This window comes from Poromitra crassiceps, assembly GCF_964638095.1.
Source record: "Poromitra crassiceps genome assembly, chromosome: 6".
NCBI classification, from domain to species: domain Eukaryota; kingdom Metazoa; phylum Chordata; class Actinopteri; order Beryciformes; family Melamphaidae; genus Poromitra; species Poromitra crassiceps.
The window spans coordinates 36,457,323-36,476,627 of NC_139627.1; the positions used below are offsets into that span (position 1 = coordinate 36,457,323).

General features: G+C 42.1%; 2 protein-coding genes across 2 annotated transcripts; both read right to left on the bottom strand.

The window, feature by feature from the left end:
- Positions 1-517: 517 nt before the first annotated feature.
- On the bottom strand, positions 518-1,884 carry jagn1a (jagunal homolog 1a). Its single transcript, XM_083639059.1, has 3 exons — positions 1,793-1,884; positions 1,323-1,435; positions 518-1,164 (listed from the first exon to the last, which is right to left on the bottom strand). The coding sequence occupies exons 2-3, from the start codon at positions 1,421-1,423 to the stop codon at positions 702-704; spliced, it is 564 nt and encodes a 187-aa protein (XP_083495185.1). The 5' UTR covers positions 1,424-1,435; positions 1,793-1,884; the 3' UTR covers positions 518-701.
- A 4,891-nt stretch (positions 1,885-6,775) lies between these two features.
- Positions 6,776-13,896, bottom strand: col8a1a (collagen, type VIII, alpha 1a; the record flags this gene model as incomplete). The annotated part of the gene is made up of 2 exons (XM_083638362.1): positions 6,776-8,712; positions 13,584-13,896. The coding sequence occupies 2 exons, from the start codon at positions 13,894-13,896 to the stop codon at positions 6,776-6,778; spliced, it is 2,250 nt and encodes a 749-aa protein (XP_083494488.1).
- Positions 13,897-19,305: the final 5,409 nt, after the last annotated feature.

Sequence of the window (19,305 nt, forward strand, 5' to 3'; positions counted from 1 at the left end):
GGTAGGGGCAAGTGCTATGATGATTAACTTTCCCTTTTATTAATGTTGCAAAAAAGGGGGCGTTATGAGAGGTAGGCAGAGGAGACATCAGCACACAGCAAAGGCAAACCTACTTCCTACGATACGACATAACATACAGTAGGTATTGCTATGCAAAATCTATGCTAGAACATAGCTCACGCCTTTAGTGTTGTTGAACTTGCTTCACTCCATCTGTTCTGTTGAAATCATTGGAACTTTTTTTTTAGAGTGATGATGGCAATACTGCCCTGCCAAGAGAAATACAACAGACTGGAGTCAGTGATGAAGAGGGTGGATCTGCTCTGACTCCAGCTCTCTTTGTGCTGAATGATTGCAGGTCATGTTTGTGTGGATATTGCTTTACTGTGCCGCCCACTCGCCTCACTGAGTGAACTGGACAGTCAGCATCAGATTGACACAGTTTGATTTCAAATTCTTTAATAATTAGTCATAGCTTAAATCAATGATGGGGCAACAAAACTTATCCATGCTAGAAATGTAAATCTCCTTGCTCTATTTTACATCTGCTTATATGATAACTCTGGCTTGCTACAGTATGATGTTGCATAACAAATGATGACTGAATAAATAACACATAAAAACATGTTATAACCAATATACAGTATAAATTAACTTAAAAACAGTCTTGCCCAGTCACAACATTCCTCATTCCATTAGGCCTATTTCTTCTTCTTTTCCTGAGTGGCATTGAACCATGAGTCCAACAGCTTTTTGCTGTAGTATATCTGCCAAGCGTGCACCTGGACAGCTACCACCATCACTAGGTACATAACAGTCACGGCAGAGAAGCCAAAAATGAAGCGGTAGGCCTTGCCGTGGCGGTACAGCAGCTGGGCCACAGGGAACATCTCCATACTGCCATAGATGAGGGGTGCCACAGAGAAAAGCCCTGAGCTGATCATGGATATGACCAGGTAGCTGATGTTGTTCTTTGGAAGTGACACACTGCTGGAGAACAGGGGCAGCATGCTGAGTAGGTAGGGGTACTCCCATTGGTATGGCGCCGATACTGTGTCATGTGACACCAAGTTTAAGTGGCTGACGGTCACCTGGGCAGCCACCAGCAGCCAGATCACAAGGTGGACAAAGTTTAACTTCCGAACCTCCGACTTCAGAGAAGCACTGCAATCAAGGAGACATTGGACAGTTAAGCCATTTCCACACATGAACTGCATGTTTAGAAATGGCGATGTGTGCAGGTCCTTGTCGATATTGGCAGATATCTGATATTTGATCATGATGAGAGAGCTCATATAGATGAGAAACAGTTGGCTACTTGCCTCATCTGGTAATGCATCTGGTAATGTGAGGCCACCTTCTCTCTCTGTTTGAAGTCACTTCCATCTGTGCCAGCAGCTCTGGGGCCTCCGCGAGACGTCATGTTGAGTGCAACCTACTAGTAACATATAATTCCAGAAACTAAACATGACAGACCAGTTGACATATTTATTTCAGACTCATATGGATATGCAATCATGAGATGATGAAAGGTGCAGTCAAATGGGCGCAGAGTAAATTATTGAGACTGAAACTGAAATATGATAGGCTATATAAAAAGCCAGACGAGCCCAATTAAAACCGAATGTAAATGCACCAGGGCTTGGCAGCAGGCTAACGTCTTAGCTGCTGTCGCTAGCTAACCTACTGTACAAGCAGCTATTGGCTATGTTGGTCTGATGTTCAGCACCCTATTTATCCGCGGCATTGGAATATAACAGGATTGTTTAACTAATGACAATGCATTGCTTACCGTTTTTTTTTGTATTTACGTGAATCTGGCCCCGGTATTTTAAAGCTGCACCAGCTGCACACACAAAAGGGATGAACGATGTTGTCCGGAACAGCTTCGCGCATGCGCACAGCTTCGCCTTCAGGCTAAACACCTCCCACCGCAGCATCAGCACCTGACCTGTCCTCATCACCTCGCGTCACATGCTCTCCCTCTCCAAGGTCTCGAATGGAAGATTATATAATGTGCAAAACTATCTATAACGTTCAGATTGAATGTAAACATGTCAACATGCTTTGAACATAAGGAACATGTAATTGACTTCATTAACCCCTGGATCTTGCATGGTATGCCTACATTTCATGATAAATCCAGAGAGAATTCTTCCCCCAACTTCACGAGATTTTTATGTGAGTTTATAATGATTACACTGACCCTCAAATTTATAGATAATAATACAAGTAATAAAACTGCCAAACTATGTGAACTATTTAAAGAGGAATAGTATATTTTTGTATTAGGCTACTTGTTTTCGTTGTTTGTATTAGTTCTTGCTTATAGATACATGCTTTTCTACTTTAATTTGTATTATCTGTCATACTTCTGTCTTTGTACGTCTTTATGCTGAGCACATGTCTGTTATCTGTATATTTGAACGTTTTTCAATAAAGATTGACAAAAAAAACAAGAACAGAGTAACCACAAAAAAGGAGAAGCCTGGTGCCCATTAGCAGGGTTGGGAAGTAACGGAATACATGTATTCAGAATACAGTAGGCCTATTTAAAATACAGTTGTGAGTAACTGTATTCCATTACAGTTAAATTTGTAGTATTTTGAATACAGTTTCTTAAAAAATATATAAGCCTACAATTGAAGGGAATCCTTTTGTTTGTTTTGTTTTATTTGCTCTCAAATGTATATGAAGCACACAAGTCCACAAGTTGTGGATGTACACTGCACCTTCCTCAGCCTCCCCTGCTGCTATAATATGTGCTTTAAACCTATCTTTAAAAAAATGTATTGGACTGGGAGCATAGTTTAAAAAGACACGTCTTCAGATAATATTTTGTATCTTTATCTTCAGATTGAGTTTGTGTTCTAGTGAAGAGTGAATGCACTTTGCTATATTTTAATGTTTGGCTCTAATGCGTTTTCTCCAAGTGAAACAAACTTTAGGACCCCTGGTCATCCCAGGCACTCAAATGTATTATGTGATTTAGCTCCTGTTTACTTTGCCCTGTTTTATTAGTGTTTATTAGGGTCTGAGGGGGGGCCCCATCAAAAAGGTTAATGTTAGTAGTTAATAAATTATTGTTCTGACTTTTACGTTGGTTGGTGTATGGTTCCCCTCATAAGTTACAACCAGAAAGTAACAAATGAGGGGAGTCAAATGGGGGTTTGTGGTCTAATTTGTGTAATTTTAGGGGTTCTTGACAAGAAAACGTTCGAGAACCATTGGGTTAGACTAGAACTACAACTTCTTGCATGACAAGACCCAGATTGGTCTTGCGGTCCATTATACAGTATTAAAAAGCCAGAGCTGTCCTATGCTGTAGGCCTAGTCCTGGAACTTGATAAGTGACCATCATGATGGCTTTCCAGGCATTTATCATGTGACAGATTTCGCCCTGGGATGACCTGTCAACATCAAACTTGGAGCGAGGTAAACCACCAACTAAAAAAGATAGCACAATTAGTCCATGTCATCATGAAGCTAATATTTTAAATGTGGCTGGACATGTGTAAAGGTATTTTAAATAAAGACATACAAAGGTTAAGAAGGAATTTTGATTTTGGTTGATCAAATATTGACAAAATATGGAATTTGGCACATAGGCCTATACTATACATGTAGGCCAAGGTTTCACATTTGCTTGTGAGATGGCTTATTATTCAGATAGGTATGCATGATAATTGCTACAATATCATTACCATAACCATTACTGTGCATTACAATATTAGAATACTGCAGTAAGCTACTACCAGCTGCAGGATGCTTTTATTAAACCTATTCACATGCACTTTCTGGTGGTACAGCCCCCAAATTGTACCCTGCAGTGAATGTAACCTGCCATTCGTCTGCATCATTGGCAGAATTGATTTGTTTGTATAAATGAGAAAAGAGGTCAGCAACACGTTTTTTTATTAAATCATTTTTATTTATAAAAACAACACATGTGACAATAATAACAAATGTAAAACGTAAAGACCTAGGTTCTTTGGTTACACTGAACATTTTAGCACCATGGTTAAAATGGGAAAATATATTTATTTTCCTGTAAAAGTTTTCATACTCAAGTCCCCTTCACTTACAAGATGTAGGTGATCATCAGTCAAAATAATAAATAATCGACACAAATATTGTTGTGAATTGTGACATTCCAATAACATATTATTTCCTATAATATTATTGTGGCTTCATACTGTGAAAAATGTAGTTTTTATTCTCTTTAGTTGTCTTGAGATTAGTAGGTATTTCATATTTGTGACACTAGAGGTCTGCTTTATTTAGCTTTTCAGACACACTAGAACCAGTCAGCCCAAAAGTGCAAACTTGGCAGCAAGCCATGCTAAATCAAGAAACTCTCAACTTATTATCTCAGCTCTGAACAAGTCAAACCAGTGGGACTATAACCACCAAGCTAAATGAAGAGTTTAATTCCAAAACAATTCACAATTTGTATTATACAAAATGATTACCTGAAAAAATTAATTATGATTGATGTCATTGGATAACTCCAGACATCTGCTTACAGTAAAACAAAAACAATAACAGGGTCCATTTTTAGATGATCACCAGTAAACATTAAGTGACAATTTATTTCCAAAATCAAAATACAGCATAGTGTTTTTAAATGAAACTATTGGTGGCTGACTGTAAAATGTGTAATATATTGTACTAACATCAGCATGTGGCAGTCATACAGTAACACTACTGCTTTATTCAGCTGGTGACAAAAACAGCAAGGATTTCTTTTTATGACAGCAATGGTTTTCATATTTATGGGCAAAGTGGTGTTTGTTGGAGCGTCACTAAACCCATCAAAGTACACATTTGTCCATTGCCTCTGACATAATCCCTTGCATCAGAGCTGGTGCCAGTATGCAATGCAACCATTACAACATAGTTTAGATCAGGGGTTTTCAAAGTCTGAGACTGTGGGCCTCCCCTCAGACAAAGCTTGGAAAATGGTGCCCCCCCCTCCCTCTTCGTTTAGTTCCGAGCAATTTGAGTGACGAAAGGATCGTGATTATGTTATTTGATCCAATAGAAACTCAACAATTTAGCCAAGATAGCCTGATATTGCTGTTTGACATACTTCAGGTGACACCAAATGCATAAAAAAATAAGGTCTGTTTGAAGGCATTTATTTGTTTTCGACTCTGGGAAAGTGGGAAAAACAGTAACATTTCCCAAAACTACTGTATCTCTGAACTCTCCCTTTAACCAAATCACACACATTTACGCTATTCTAAGTGTTATCCTTTTGACAACGAATGTAATAGCCAATGTAAAAAAAAATTAACTTCCATTCACTGAGCCTCCCCTGAAACAGTTTGGAGCCCCCTGAGGAGGCCTGCCTCCCACTTTGAAAACCTCTGGTTTAGATGTTACATTCTTAGTCTTTGAATCTCACTCATAGGAGCAATTGTCAAGCAGAACAACTGCTCAGGGAATTTCCCATGCAAGTATTTTGTTTCGATAATCTGATTCCTAAAGCAATATTGCCCATTTGGAAGCACATATAACTTTCATATTATGCAAACCCTTTTGAGTTGATTAACCACCTCTGGTATACATAGTGCCTTCAAATACTTGCTTTCAATGTAATTGAAAAGTCATTTAGGCTGTTCTCTTACTGGATTTTGAAAGATTATCACCTTCTCTAAAACAAAGCCACACTTCTTCAGAAGAAAGACTACAATCCTTGCATACAACCTCATCATTCTCATGGCATCAAACTTTTAAAATTGTATTATATTTCTTACAATAAAAGTTTAGACATGGTGCACTTTGAGTTCATGCATATATAATGGCAGTTTTAACCCATTGATACCTGATGCAGCATTTGCGTGTATATCCCTCATTTGTGTGTGTATCCCTTTAAGACCGTGAACCGCGTTAACGCGGTCCGTGGTCTTAAAGGGATACACACACAAATGCTGCATCAGGTATCAATGGGTTAACACAAAGCTGGCAGCTTATTTGGGGAGCCGGCATTGATCCACTGAAAATAAATACCAACAATATCTACTTGACCAAGAAAGATCATCTCAGCCTCCTCCCAAACTCAATCATGTGCAAGCTAGACAACCAGAAATGCTCTTGTACTTCAATGCAAACCCTTTTTTCAGTTGTCCATGTTGTAATTCTCAAGGTACTTTTACCTGTTTGCAATTATCAATAAAGAGGGTTGAACAAACAATGTATTCAGGTATGCATTGCTTACTAAAAATATAAATGTCCTAACAAAATGAAATATATCTATATGTTTGCTATTTCACATTCTTTGCCACCTGGGGCAGCTGCCAGTTTTGCTAGAACATAATACTTTATAGGGGCAGGGAGAAAACATGACACTGTGACAAAAGTGTTATTAGAATTACAGCACACGTTTTATCTTCCCTTGCATAGACTTTCTGATTTTATTTGTACCTAATTACACCTAATTACAAATTGAACTATTTTGAGTCATTTTCTTCCAAATGACAATCCATATATGGTCTTCTTTGAATGTCAAGTTTTATACATTCTTTTATATCTTCAGAGCTGTAAATACAGAAATCCTTGTATTCCCAAATACATGGCTATAAAAGCAGCTGCATATAAGACACACTCATACTTCAGACTTTCTCGGGGAGAATCCATCTTGTCCTCCCATCTCTGCTGAGCAGACCCACAGATTGAAAAATACATGTCAATTGAAGGTATTTTATAATCACGCTTTACATTACAAATCAATATGCACCCACTAAAACCTCTCTCCCTGCAGTTTGCATTTTTACATTGGATACAACAAATACCCAGAGAAGGAGGAGTGGACATACTCGCCAGCATAAAGTCCTGTGGCCTGATCTGATGGCAGCTGGATATACACAGTATCCCCGGGCTGTAGAGGTAATACTGCGCTCCCCGATGCTTGATCTAGGAAACTCTTCTTGTATTCGTCATATGTGTACATTACTGGCTCATTGTTCCTCATCAAAGACACCCACACATTGGCCCCCTTGCAGTGAATGTGGTAGGCAAAGTAATAAATGCCGGGCATGTCACAAGTGAACACACCGGTCTGGGGGTTGTAGTTTTGGCGACCATTGTACAGGAGCTTATCAAAGACCACTGGAGTGCCCACAGGTGGAAATGGAGTTGTCACTATAGCTGTGAATGCTGGCATTTCCAACCCACTGACACCCATTACCTCTGCCCCATTGCCACCGTACTTGCCCTTCTTGTCATAATCACCAGCCTTAACACCATCTAATCCAGGGCCCATCTGAGAGAGGACTCCAGCCATATCGGGGGGCAGTGCGGGTGCTCCAGTTGGGCCAGGAGGTCCAGGGGGACCCGGCTGACCTGGTCGTCCAGGTGGTCCTGCTGAGCCTTCCTTCCCTGGGGGCCCTATGGGGCCAGTGAGACCTGGACTCCCCTCACCTGCAATGCCTGGAAAACCAGGTGAGCCACTGTCTCCTTTTGGCCCAAGAGGACCAGGAGGCCCAAATGGTCCTGCTGCACCATCAAGACCTGGAATTCCTTTTGGACCTTGAGGCCCCACTTCACCAGGTAATGCACCTTCTCCCTTTGGCCCGGGAAGACCTGGAGGACCAGGGAAGCCTGGTAGACCTTTGTGCCCACCCTCTCCTTTAGCACCACCAGGTCCTGGTGGACCTCTTGGCCCTGGCTCTCCACCCTGTCCAGGCAGACCATCCGTACCAGGAAGCCCAGGAGGACCAGGCTCACCCTGGGCTCCATCAAGCCCCTTTGGCCCTCCCTCTCCACACTCTCCTTTTGGACCAGGAGCACCAACACCACCAGGAGGCCCCATAGGGCCTAGGGGACCTGGTGGGCCATTTGGGCCAGGGGGTCCAAGCATACCAGGCAGTCCTCCGTGGCCCTTATCTCCCTTTGGTCCAGGGGCTCCAGGTGGACCACCCATACCCTTATCACCCTTTGGTCCTGGGAATCCTGGTTTACCAAATCCAGGCAGTCCTGGCTTCCCTGGCAAACCTGGGGGCCCTGGATGACCTTTGCCACCTGCCATGCCTGGCTGTCCTGGCAAGCCATTTTGACCTGGTTTTCCATGACCAGGTAGACCTGGTGGGCCAGGCTCTCCCCCTTCACCAGGTGCCCCAGCTCGTCCTTGCTCTCCAGGGGGACCAGGCATCCCTGGTGGTCCGTGTGGCCCTGGCATCCCATTCAGCCCTGGTTTTGCAATGCCAGGCAACCCTCCTGGGCCAGGAGGTCCTGGGGGTCCTGGGAGCCCTTTATGACCAGGCTGTCCTGGTTGTCCCATTCCTTTGTCTCCTTTGGGTCCTGGTAACCCTGGTAGCCCTGGAAGGCCTTTGTGCCCTGGCTCTGCTCTGGGCCCTGGCTGGCCTGGTAGTCCCTGTACGCCTGGTTTACCTATTCCTGGCAGCCCAGGTGGTCCTGGAGGACCCTGAGGCCCCGGCTGTCCAATCGGCCCCTCTCCACCACTAGGGCCCATTTCTCCCTGTAGTCCTGGCTCACCGTTTGTTCCTGGCTTGCCGGGCAATCCTGACAAACCTGGTTTGCACACACCAGGCAATCCTGATGGACCTGGAGGGCCTGGTCGTCCCACTGGTCCTGGCTGTCCATTCCCTGGAGGTCCTGGAGGTCCTGCAGGTCCCTCTGGTCCAGCCGGCCCAGCCACGCCTGTCTCGCCCTGGGGAATTCCCTCAGCACCTCTAGGGATAGTCTGACCTGTGAGGAATGGGATACATTTTCAACCAGAAATGCATGAAAATATATTTTTGTTGCAAACATTTAATATTAAGATACATGTGATAATACACCATATAGTAGCCTAAACTTTTAACGTTTAAAAAGAGGCAGAATTAATTGAGTTTAAGATGACTGGATCATAAGTTTGTAGATTAACAAATTTGTAAATCTGACATTTAGTTACTGGCTTCCCTGGCACAAGTAGTGATGATATGGATTTGCTTTTATTATTATTATTGGAATTGTTCATATTCATACCCTAGTAATAAAAAATAGAGTCCGCACACTGGCAGCTGCTCCCAAATGTTTAATCGGAGACCACAAAAAATGTGTGACGTTTCGGGCAAAGCCGTTCCTCAGACATCAACCTTTGTACCTTTCATATTCATACCCTCTCATAATTATGTATACATCAGCATGCACTATATACACTGAATTGATGTAATAAGGGACGACTTCCTGATATTGAGTTGTAGCCCCTTCCTATTAATAAAATTGCCTAGGTAGACGGGTGGGCGGTGTCTGTCTGTGAGTCACGATTTGCGGCCCTGCGGCCTGACGTTGGCCAGGTGACCGATACCAGGCCACCCCCCCCATACACACCGACACCCAGTACAGTGCCAAATTCCATGCAATTCGGCATAGCGCCACCTACTGGCAACACAAAAAGTGGTTTATCTCAAGAACCATTTGTCGGATCGACTTCAAACACGGGGAGTGCGCTGCTGGGAACCCGGCAGAGTGTAGTGCCAAATTCCGTGCTATTCGACATAGCGCCACCTACTGGCAACACAAAAAGTGCTTTATCTGGGGCGTCCCGGTGGCTCACCTGGTACAGCGCGTACCACTAAGGCTTAGTCCTTTGCGTGACTGACACGGGTTCGAATCCGACCCGTGGTCCTTTGCCACATGTCATCCCCTCTCTCTCCCCACCTTTCCTGTCAACCTACTGTCCTATACAATAAAGGCAGAAATGCCCCCCCCACACAAAAAAGCGGAACCGTTCGACCGTTCGACTTCAAACTTGAGGAGTGCGCGTAGGGGGACCTGATGGAGTCCAGTGCCGAATTTTGTGCAATTCGGTATAGTGCCAACTACTTGCAACACAAAAAGTGGTTTATCTCATGGACCATTCGTCCGATTGACTTCAAACTTGGAGAGTGCGCTGCTGGGAACCGCAGTGCAGCATTTCACGCGGATATAGATACCGATACCGATACCAACACTGGGATTGATACTGGTATCGATGCCTGATACCGCGGCTGACTGATACCGATGCCGACTTTCAAAATAAAAGCCCAGAACACGACATTACACACAACACAATACCGGGCTGCAGCCCCACCAAACTAGATTTGAAGGCTAATCTAGTTTGGAAAATCCACATCTCAGTTGTCACAAAGCTTAAACATCCTTCTCTGGGATGTGGGTAGAGGTAAAAGCACTCGCTTACCACCGCAGAGACCCGGGTTCAATTCCCGGTAGCGGTACTTCCGGCTTGGTCAAATGTTCCTACAGACACATTTGGCCATGTCTGCGGGTAGGAAGCTGGTGGAGTATTTGTCCTGGTAGCTGCAGTAGTGCCTCCTCTGGCTGGTCAGGCACCTGTTCAGGGGGAAGAGGAACTGGGGGAATAGCGTGATCCTCCCACGTGCTACGTCCTGCCGGTGAAACTCCTCGCTGTCAGGTGAAAAGAAGCGTCTGCACATGTATCGGAGGAAGCATGTGCTATTCTCCAACTCTCACAGATAAAAAAAATCTGTGAAAAAAAACATTTTCTAACTTATCTTATCTGCTTCTCTTTATCTATTCTACACCTCCTGCTTTGTGATAAGTATAGATTTAATAAGGAAAATCAATATGGGATAATGGCTTTTAGCTGGATTCACCTCATCACTATTTCATAAAGAGTAAAGGTTCATACATACAGTGTAGGTGCATCAATCAATTAGTAGGCTCTGATGAGTCAAAGTGGAACTCTTTGAGGTTAAAGACCACTCTCTATACGACAAGCTGGTCAGCAAACAGTCTATGGGAAAATGTTTAGAGAGGATGTGGCACACGTCAATAGACTACTTGCACAACTCCACTACTTCCTGAAATGAGTAGGGCATCTTGGTTTCCTGTCCTACACTATTGGATGAACTGATTAATGTCAGGTGTGCCTGATCACTGTTGTTGTGACTGCAGCAGTCAGGCATACCTGACATTAATCAGTTCATCCAATAGTGTAGGACAGGAAACCAAGATGCCCTACTCATTTCAGGAAGTAGTGTAGTTGTGCAAGTAGTCTATTGACAAACCACAGCACTATGCCAACCACCATCTTGAAGAAACTATACCATGAAACCCTACATCCCGTATTTAAAACAACAACGTGGGATTGTAACAACGCATTATGTAATAACACAACAATCCTAATATATTTTCACTTCATTATGTAATAACACCCGCATTTTGTAATAATCTGCCGCATTTTGTAATACAGAATGCAATATGTACTTAGATGTTTGTTTCAGTATAACACTCAGTGTCGTGCACTTTGTATGGCTCTGTGAACCCTCAAGTACAGTTTCTATTAAGCTAAGGAATACAGTAACACTTTAATGTAGTTCTGAGTTGAACAATGAGAGATACTACTAATCTACTGAACTAATAGTAGCCCTATCTTTAAAAAAAAAATTTTTGAGTCAGTATGATTCATGCTAGAATTCATAAAACAAACCCTAACCCTAGGATGGAGACTCTGGAGATGATGCACCATGGCTGGAGTTATGGAAATCGCCCGCTCCGCGGGCTCCCAAAATCATGACAGACAGACTACATCACAGTTGCTCAAGTGACATCACTGATGACATCTCAATCGTGACAGACCCCGCCGCCCACAATTTTAACTAAGATGAAGACATCCATTTTGGTGGGTACGGTACTGTATTTCATAATGCACCATATTATTATAATTTTCAATATACATCTTCATCAAAAAAAGTTCATAAAAAAAACTCCCATATTTTGTAACAACCACTGCAATATGTAATCATTTATTACAAAAATGATGCCTGAAAATGTATTACATATTGCGTTCAGGCTGTTTATTACAAAAGTAAGTGAAAATGTATTACATTTTGGGGCATCTGGGTAATGCTCAAAGCACTCGCCTACCACCACGGGGCGGAGACCCGGGTTCAATTCCCGGTACCAGTAGCCTACTTCCGGCTTGGTCAGATATTCCTACAGACACAATTGGCTGTGTCTGCGGGTGGGAAGCCGGTTGGGTATGACTCCTGGTCGCTGCACTAGTGCCTCGTCTGGTTGGTCGGGGCATCTGTTTGATGGGAAGGGTACTGGGGGGACTAGCATGATCCTCCCACGCCCTACATCCTGCGAGTGAAATTCCTCGCTGTCAGGCGAAAAGAAGCAGCTGGTGACTGCACATGTATCGGAGGAAGCATGTGCAAGTCTGCGGCTCTCCCCAGATCAGCAGAGGGGGTGGAGCAATGGCCGGGACAGCAGGGGGAATTTGTCCAAGTACAATTGGGGAGAAAATGTGAGGGCTAAAATGTATTACATTTTGTCAAGTTATTACATAAGGTGGTGTTATTACATAATGCGGTGGTGTTATTACATAATGCATTGTTACAGGGATGTAGAGAAAGAACGTTTTGTTGCAGTTGTCCCTTTGATGTGAGATCCAAATGTCTCAAAACCAAAGCAGGTTCTGTCAAGAACCATTTCTGAAGAGATTTTTCAGAGTGATTCTTGTTAATTTTGTTATGATGAGGAACGATCATGGGAACGATAGGTTTCACAATAACCATGTTATTTTTGTTCCATGTCAAGATAGAATCTGATTCCTTCTTTTTTCTTTTCTTCTTTTTACCTCTGTAAAAATTCTAGAACCCACAAATTTCGTATTTATTTTTATTATTTTTAAAACCAGAAACGGACAAAATGAAAACAACAAAAATAGTGTATGGGTAGAGACAGGAAACCCTAGATAGGCTTATGAGTCTCTAACTCGGAAAATCAATATTAATAATAATCCATACAAAGTATACAATGTAACAAATAGGGCTGTCATGACCTCAGCTAGTACCTCTGCCAGAACTCGTGCCTGTGACCAAGTGCTATTCATTCCCTAATCAACCACTCCCTATATAAGACTGTGGTTTTGCACTTTGCCTTTGTCAGATTGTTCTAATCTAGTAGTTTCTCTAATCTGCCCACCCGTTAATCTTTGTCCCAGTTTTATCCTAACAGTTCTTGACCTTGTTTCTCTCCTGTTGTCCTTTTCCTGAGTATTGCCTTTTCTGGTTTTGACCTCCTGCCTGTCTTGTAGTAACCTGATGCTGCCAGATGGGGGCGGGATTGTTTTCAGAATGATTTGATCTCAAGATCTCGCACGAATCCAGTTGCCTTGCAAGGTTAGTCTTGTAGAGACTGCTGATTAAATCACCATTGAACTGTATTCCTGCCTCTACAGCACCTCCATGTCTTCATTTGTGTCTTTTATCTTTTTACAGGTCATGTCACATTTGTTTAAAAACTAAAAGCTATTCGGTGACCTCTTTAACAGATTTTTTCCTTATGGATCCATGTCTCTTCTATTTCATTTTCCCCTGGCTAATTATCCTGTTTTTACTGGGTCTCCCTAAAAGCAAGATATACTTAGATGGAAGATGCACTAAATTATGAGGTACAGGCCAATCAAACAAACTTTAATCTACATCACATGATTGATTTATTGTAAATCGATGGCTGTGGCTTGTAAATGTTTGGCTGTGAGACTGAAGGTTGAGTTGATTTAATCCATCCAATGATTATTGGTGAACGCACGTAGATTTTCTCACCTTTGTCCTGTCTGCCGTTATATCCGCCGCCTTTACGAGCGTTCTCCTTGCCCATGGAGATGCCCATGCCCTTGTGCATGGGCATCTGGGGCAGCTCCTTCCTGTAGTGGGGGTACTGCATGTAGGGCACTTCTTTTCCCAGGTACTGTTGCTGCGGGAAGCCCTCTTTGCCCATGCCCATGTGTTGGTGGTGCTGCATAGGCTGGTGATGCTGAGCGTTCTGCTTGTGTGGGTAGTACGCCCCGCCGTGAACATGAGTTAGCACTCCAAGCTGCAGCAGCGTCAGGAGGAGGCGGGCAGGGAGGAGAGGCATGACCATGGCCTGCAAGGGGGGCAGAGATGGCAATTAATCATTCTAGAACTGTAACGGGATTTAGAGCCTGGAAGTAGGTGCAAATTCAGCGTATGAACAGTCAGCCATTTCTTGAAGTGTCGTCGAGTACAAACACAACTGCCCAGGGACACTGGCAGGAGGCCGTTAACCCAAAGCAAACATTGACCATGGTCTGTCTCCATCTGCTGGAGAAATATTGGATCTGCATACCACAGGCCCTTCTGGCACCATGTTCCAGTTTACAGAGTACGGTATCACTGTGGTTAGTGTGATAAAAGAAATACGATTTTTACCTACAGCATCTAATTTTGCCAAACAAAACTCAGAAAGTTTGGCTCCTGTTTTGCTTCTCAACTCTGCTCAGCTTTGCAAATTCCAAAGAGATTAGAATGAGAAAAGCAGTGATGCAGGAAATGTGGTGGCATATATCCCACTTACAATCGAAAGAGTGTTTCTGCCAATGTGAACTTTGAATAAGCAATTATTCTGAGAATCCCACATATTGTCACACACTGGAAATAAACCATGTTTTTTCCTGAAGTATTGGCATTACATAAATAATATCATTTGGAAATTGCCTGAGCATAGAAGGTACTCTCAGGCACCGGGACGTGCACAGAACATTAGAGGGGCAGGGGCTCAAATTCATAAAAGGGCACTACAGCCGCCGTCCAGAGGGCGGCGGCGGAAATTTGAGGCAATTTGAAGGCCAATTTAGGGGTATAACTCATTTGAAATATTCCGATTTTAACCAGATTTAGAGGAATATCTCATTTTAGGATGAGACTTGTCACGGAAAAATAACTCCATAACTGAACGATACTGAGTGAGGCTTGTAATATACCATGCATTTTAACCATAATTCTAAAAAGCAAGACAGAAGATTTAGATAAATTGTATTAGAATTTTTTTATTTTTTGCTGATTCAACAACACAACATCCCTTTCCAATAGTGTAAAGTAAAAAATATTTTCAAGAGCAACAATTCTGCATTTGTTCCCTATATTTTGGTTATTTATTTATTGGGTGGTTTATTTATTTATGTATTTATTTATTCATTCATTTTTGGGTTGGTGCCTTCAGGGGCGGTTTAGAAAAACACTGCTCCATGCAGAGGCCTATTACAAATGGTGCATTCAAGGCCAAGAGAGCTCGGAAAAGGCATTTCTCTTTGAATGCTGCCTTCAGTGACGGCATGGAAAGGGCATTTTCCATACAAAGCACCATTAGAAATGCATTCATGGTCAGGAAAGGGCACTTTTTATTTTATTTTTTCATGTGTCTGAGCTGTTTGTTTTGTTCATGTGTTGTTGGAATGAAAATGAAAAATTTATTATAATAAAAAAAAGAAGAAGAAGAAAAAAAAAAAAAAGGGCACTTTTTACAGACTGAAAAAAAGGCAGGGGCTCAAGCCCCCTTTCATGTCTATGTGTGCACGTGCCTGGGCTCGGTAGTAGTGTTGCCTTTGTTTTATAATTTATATTTATTCTGAGAGCATTCTGACTTCACTACAAAACAACATTCAGAATCTGATTTTCAAAAAGAAAAATGCAACCAACTCAACTCTCCTCAGAAACGATTAGACAATATTTTGTTTCTGGGAAGGTGATTTGAAATGAGTCTTACATGCAATGCAGCTTGGCCTCTTTTTACCATGTTAACTAGAGCATTGATATAAGCCCCCCCCCCCCCCCCCCACACACACACACAGACAGACACACACCCATCACTATTGAGATGTGAGGACACTTCATCAGACCTGTGATGCTTTTGGGGGGCTTTCAATGGTGCTCTGCAATACTTTATTCTAAATCCTATACCAATAGCATGACTACAAGCTGATCCAAATGTGCTGTCTCAGCAACAATGCACTAAATTTTCTTATATATAGCTTGGTGCAGTTAATTTGACATATTTGACAACACATGCATGGAATTCAAATGGGGTGGCCTGAAATTTCTAGTAATTGACCAATACAAATAATAATAATAATAAAAACCAACTGCCTATGTTTTTTCACAAAAGCTAAATGACAAAATGTAAATATATATCATTGTCATGGATAGAGCCATAACGTGTGACCCCCCACCCCCTAATTAAGAATGTCAGATTCTGGCATGAATAACACATTGTCCAAGCTGATGAGAATGTATGACTCAGGCTTGGCCGGATCAAAATCCTGCACAGACTACTTTTTGGCCACAAGAGGGAGCCACATTAAAAATCAACAAGTTGATACCACTGACATACTGTATGTCAATGGTTAATACTTTTAAATTTCCAGCTCTGTCCATACAGTATGGTCTGAAGATGCTCCTGTCTGCTGACAAACTACTTTCATTGCAAGCAGATACCACTTCCATTTTAATCTGAACTTTAAAAATATTGCATCTTTGGTGCATTTCAGGCCAACGGACAAAGATATTATCTGTGCTGTGATGCTTTTGGGGCACCTGGTTAAAGATACTGAAATATCACTGATGTGAAGAATTTAACCATCAGACCCAGATCGTTCTTAAATACACACATAATATATACTTTTATAAGCACATCTCTCCTTAACATTCACACACTAGTTCAACTCTGTAGTGTACACACCTGATCTCACATGTCCAACCACAGGAAACCTAATCTATCACAAACTGTCCTGATATGTCAGTAATGTAAATGTCACTATTGATCACTATTGATATCAATATTGAATTCTTATATCTGAATAATCAACATGATCTGTATGTGTGACAAGAGAATGAGAACACTTGTATGAACATGCATCATTGCCTGCCACTCAAGACTTATTTTACAAGGATGTGAAGTATTTCTGTCACCTCACAGCTAAGTCACTGGCGTGCCATGTACTAGAACCACACTCCACTCAAACACACTAGAACCGTGCCATGTACTAGAACCACACTCCACTCAAACACACTAGAACCGTGCCATGTACTAGAACCACACTCCTACTGCTATTAATAGACCATTCATGTCCTCAACTACTACTGACAGCCGAATACATGAAATGCCCCAAACAAACTGCATTTGAATTATGTAGACTAAAAACACTTCTTACCCAATCAAATGTAAGAAATTAGTTGGATAAAAACTAAGGTCAATACATTTATTGGATAGTTCTTTTTAGTTGCTTCTTTCCAGTATTTTGTATTGATATCCCAAGATACAAGTATTGTAGTGTACTGTAAATCAGTCACTGGTTCTCAAACTTTTTCACATCAAGGACCCCTAAACGGACACAAATGATACCACGGACCCCCTCTGATAAGATTTGAGCTTTTGTGACGAGTGATCATGACCCTCCCACTCTCCTGGCTCTGTCTTGCAGGATCACCTGGGCCGACAGAAAAACAATGCTGATTTATTTTACACATGATCTCACACATATCCTGTAAACAGTTTTGCAGACATTCATTTAATTTGACAGTTGTTGAGTTGATTTGAGTTAAATTGTGGATACCAGTGATGTCATTTGTGCATGAATGACATCAAGGCTGTAACCACCGATTCAACATGGGGGGGGGGGGGGGAGAAATTTGGCGGCCTGCCAGATTAGAGGAATATTAACATTAAGATTAGACTGTTGTGATGTCATTATTCACCTTTTCTCACTCACCTCCATGTCACCTCTGCCTCCCTGCCCGGGTTGTAGCGGGCTCAGTTTTAAAGCTAGAGCGAAGCTACTGATATCATATGAAACTAGAAGATCTAAAGCATCCATTGATATCAACCAAGACATGCTAGCTTGTCAGCAAGGGGGGTAAATACCACTCCAAACTTAGACAAAATTTTGGAAAGGGAAAAACGGACATGGCCATATTCAAAGGGGTCCCTTGACCTGTCACCTCAAGATATCTGAATAATAATGGGTTCGATTGGTACCCCAGTCTCCCTTTACAGACATGCCCACTTTATGCTAATCCATGTTATTCTTCCCAAAAAATGCATGCATTATAAATGTGTTATTTTTGCCTATTCTGAATATTTCTGCATATAGGACCCCTAAACAATATTGGAATTGCAGAAATTGAGTGTGACTGGAAAACTGAGTCTTGTAAATTCAATTAGGCCAATTGTATTCATGTGTGATGATGCTAGTCCACATCATCTACATTGTGTCTTGTGTCTGGTATGTGTGTGTTGAGGCTCTACTTGAGCAATACAGTCATGTAAATCGGTGGTATTTATTGCCATAGTAAATTTCACTTTGTATGTGTGTGTGTGTGTGTGGGGGGGGGGGGGGCACTTCAAGTCTGGGTCACCTTGGGGCATCACACTGTGTTAATCCAGCCCTGATAATGAGCGCATCTGAAATAGCTAGTCAGCAACTAACAAATCAACACAAGGTAGCAGCTTACATATCAATAAGGATAGAACAATAGCCATCAAGAAAAGCACAGCAGCTCACAGTATGAATGAATGAACTGCCCCTAATCAGACACACAGACTGGTGCGCATTTCCCAGCATAACTAACAAGACCAACATCAGGACATCCAAACAAGTTCTGACAGAGAGCAATGTCATTGGACCACATTGGACAACTAACCAAATTAAATGAGTGGAAATATTAATTAGCCTATTCTTATTTAAACATGCAGTTTTGAAACATTCAATAAAGACAAATTAAAAATAGACTATGACTCGACACCCTAAGTGATACACACATGTTATGGGAGTGGTATATATACCCATTACATCAATTTCCGTGTTAGTAGAATGGTTAGTTCCTTGCTCTGCTCTCCCCTAGGAGCGTTGGCTCCGCGGAACACGCAGTAAATCTGTTTTCTTTTCTTTTTTTGAGTTAAATAGTGGAGTTCTCCTTGTATCTCCCGCCTCACTGATGCACGTTATTTGATCTGTTTGTTTGTTTGTTTAATGTGTTGTCTTGTTATTTTCCCTTATAAGTTGTTTCAACTTTTAGTGTAGGACTCCCCTCATTTGTTACTTCATACACCAACATAAAAGTGTGAAACAATAATGAATTAACTAAAACTAAGGGGAAATAACACAAACTAAACTTGTTTGTATGATCATATCTCTGCTGTTACTGTATCCTCAGTATTGAAAGCCTGATGATTTTGAGTTGTTTGGGTGATTTAGCTCTATCAGTAACAAGGAACAAACAAACAAACAACAAACAAGACATATTGGCAATTTTACACTTTATTCATTGAACACAGCCAGGAGCCTCAGTAGCGGGTGGAAGAAGCTGCTACTCAACAGCCTGGCACCTCCTTCTCATGCTGGTCACCAGCCTGGTCACGCGTTGCTGTGGGATGCAGTTTGGAGATGGTACCACAGCTTACTCCAAAAATGCTGCAACTTGCTTCTGGGGAACACCAGCTTGAACCTGCCCTATAGCACGGGCCTGATCC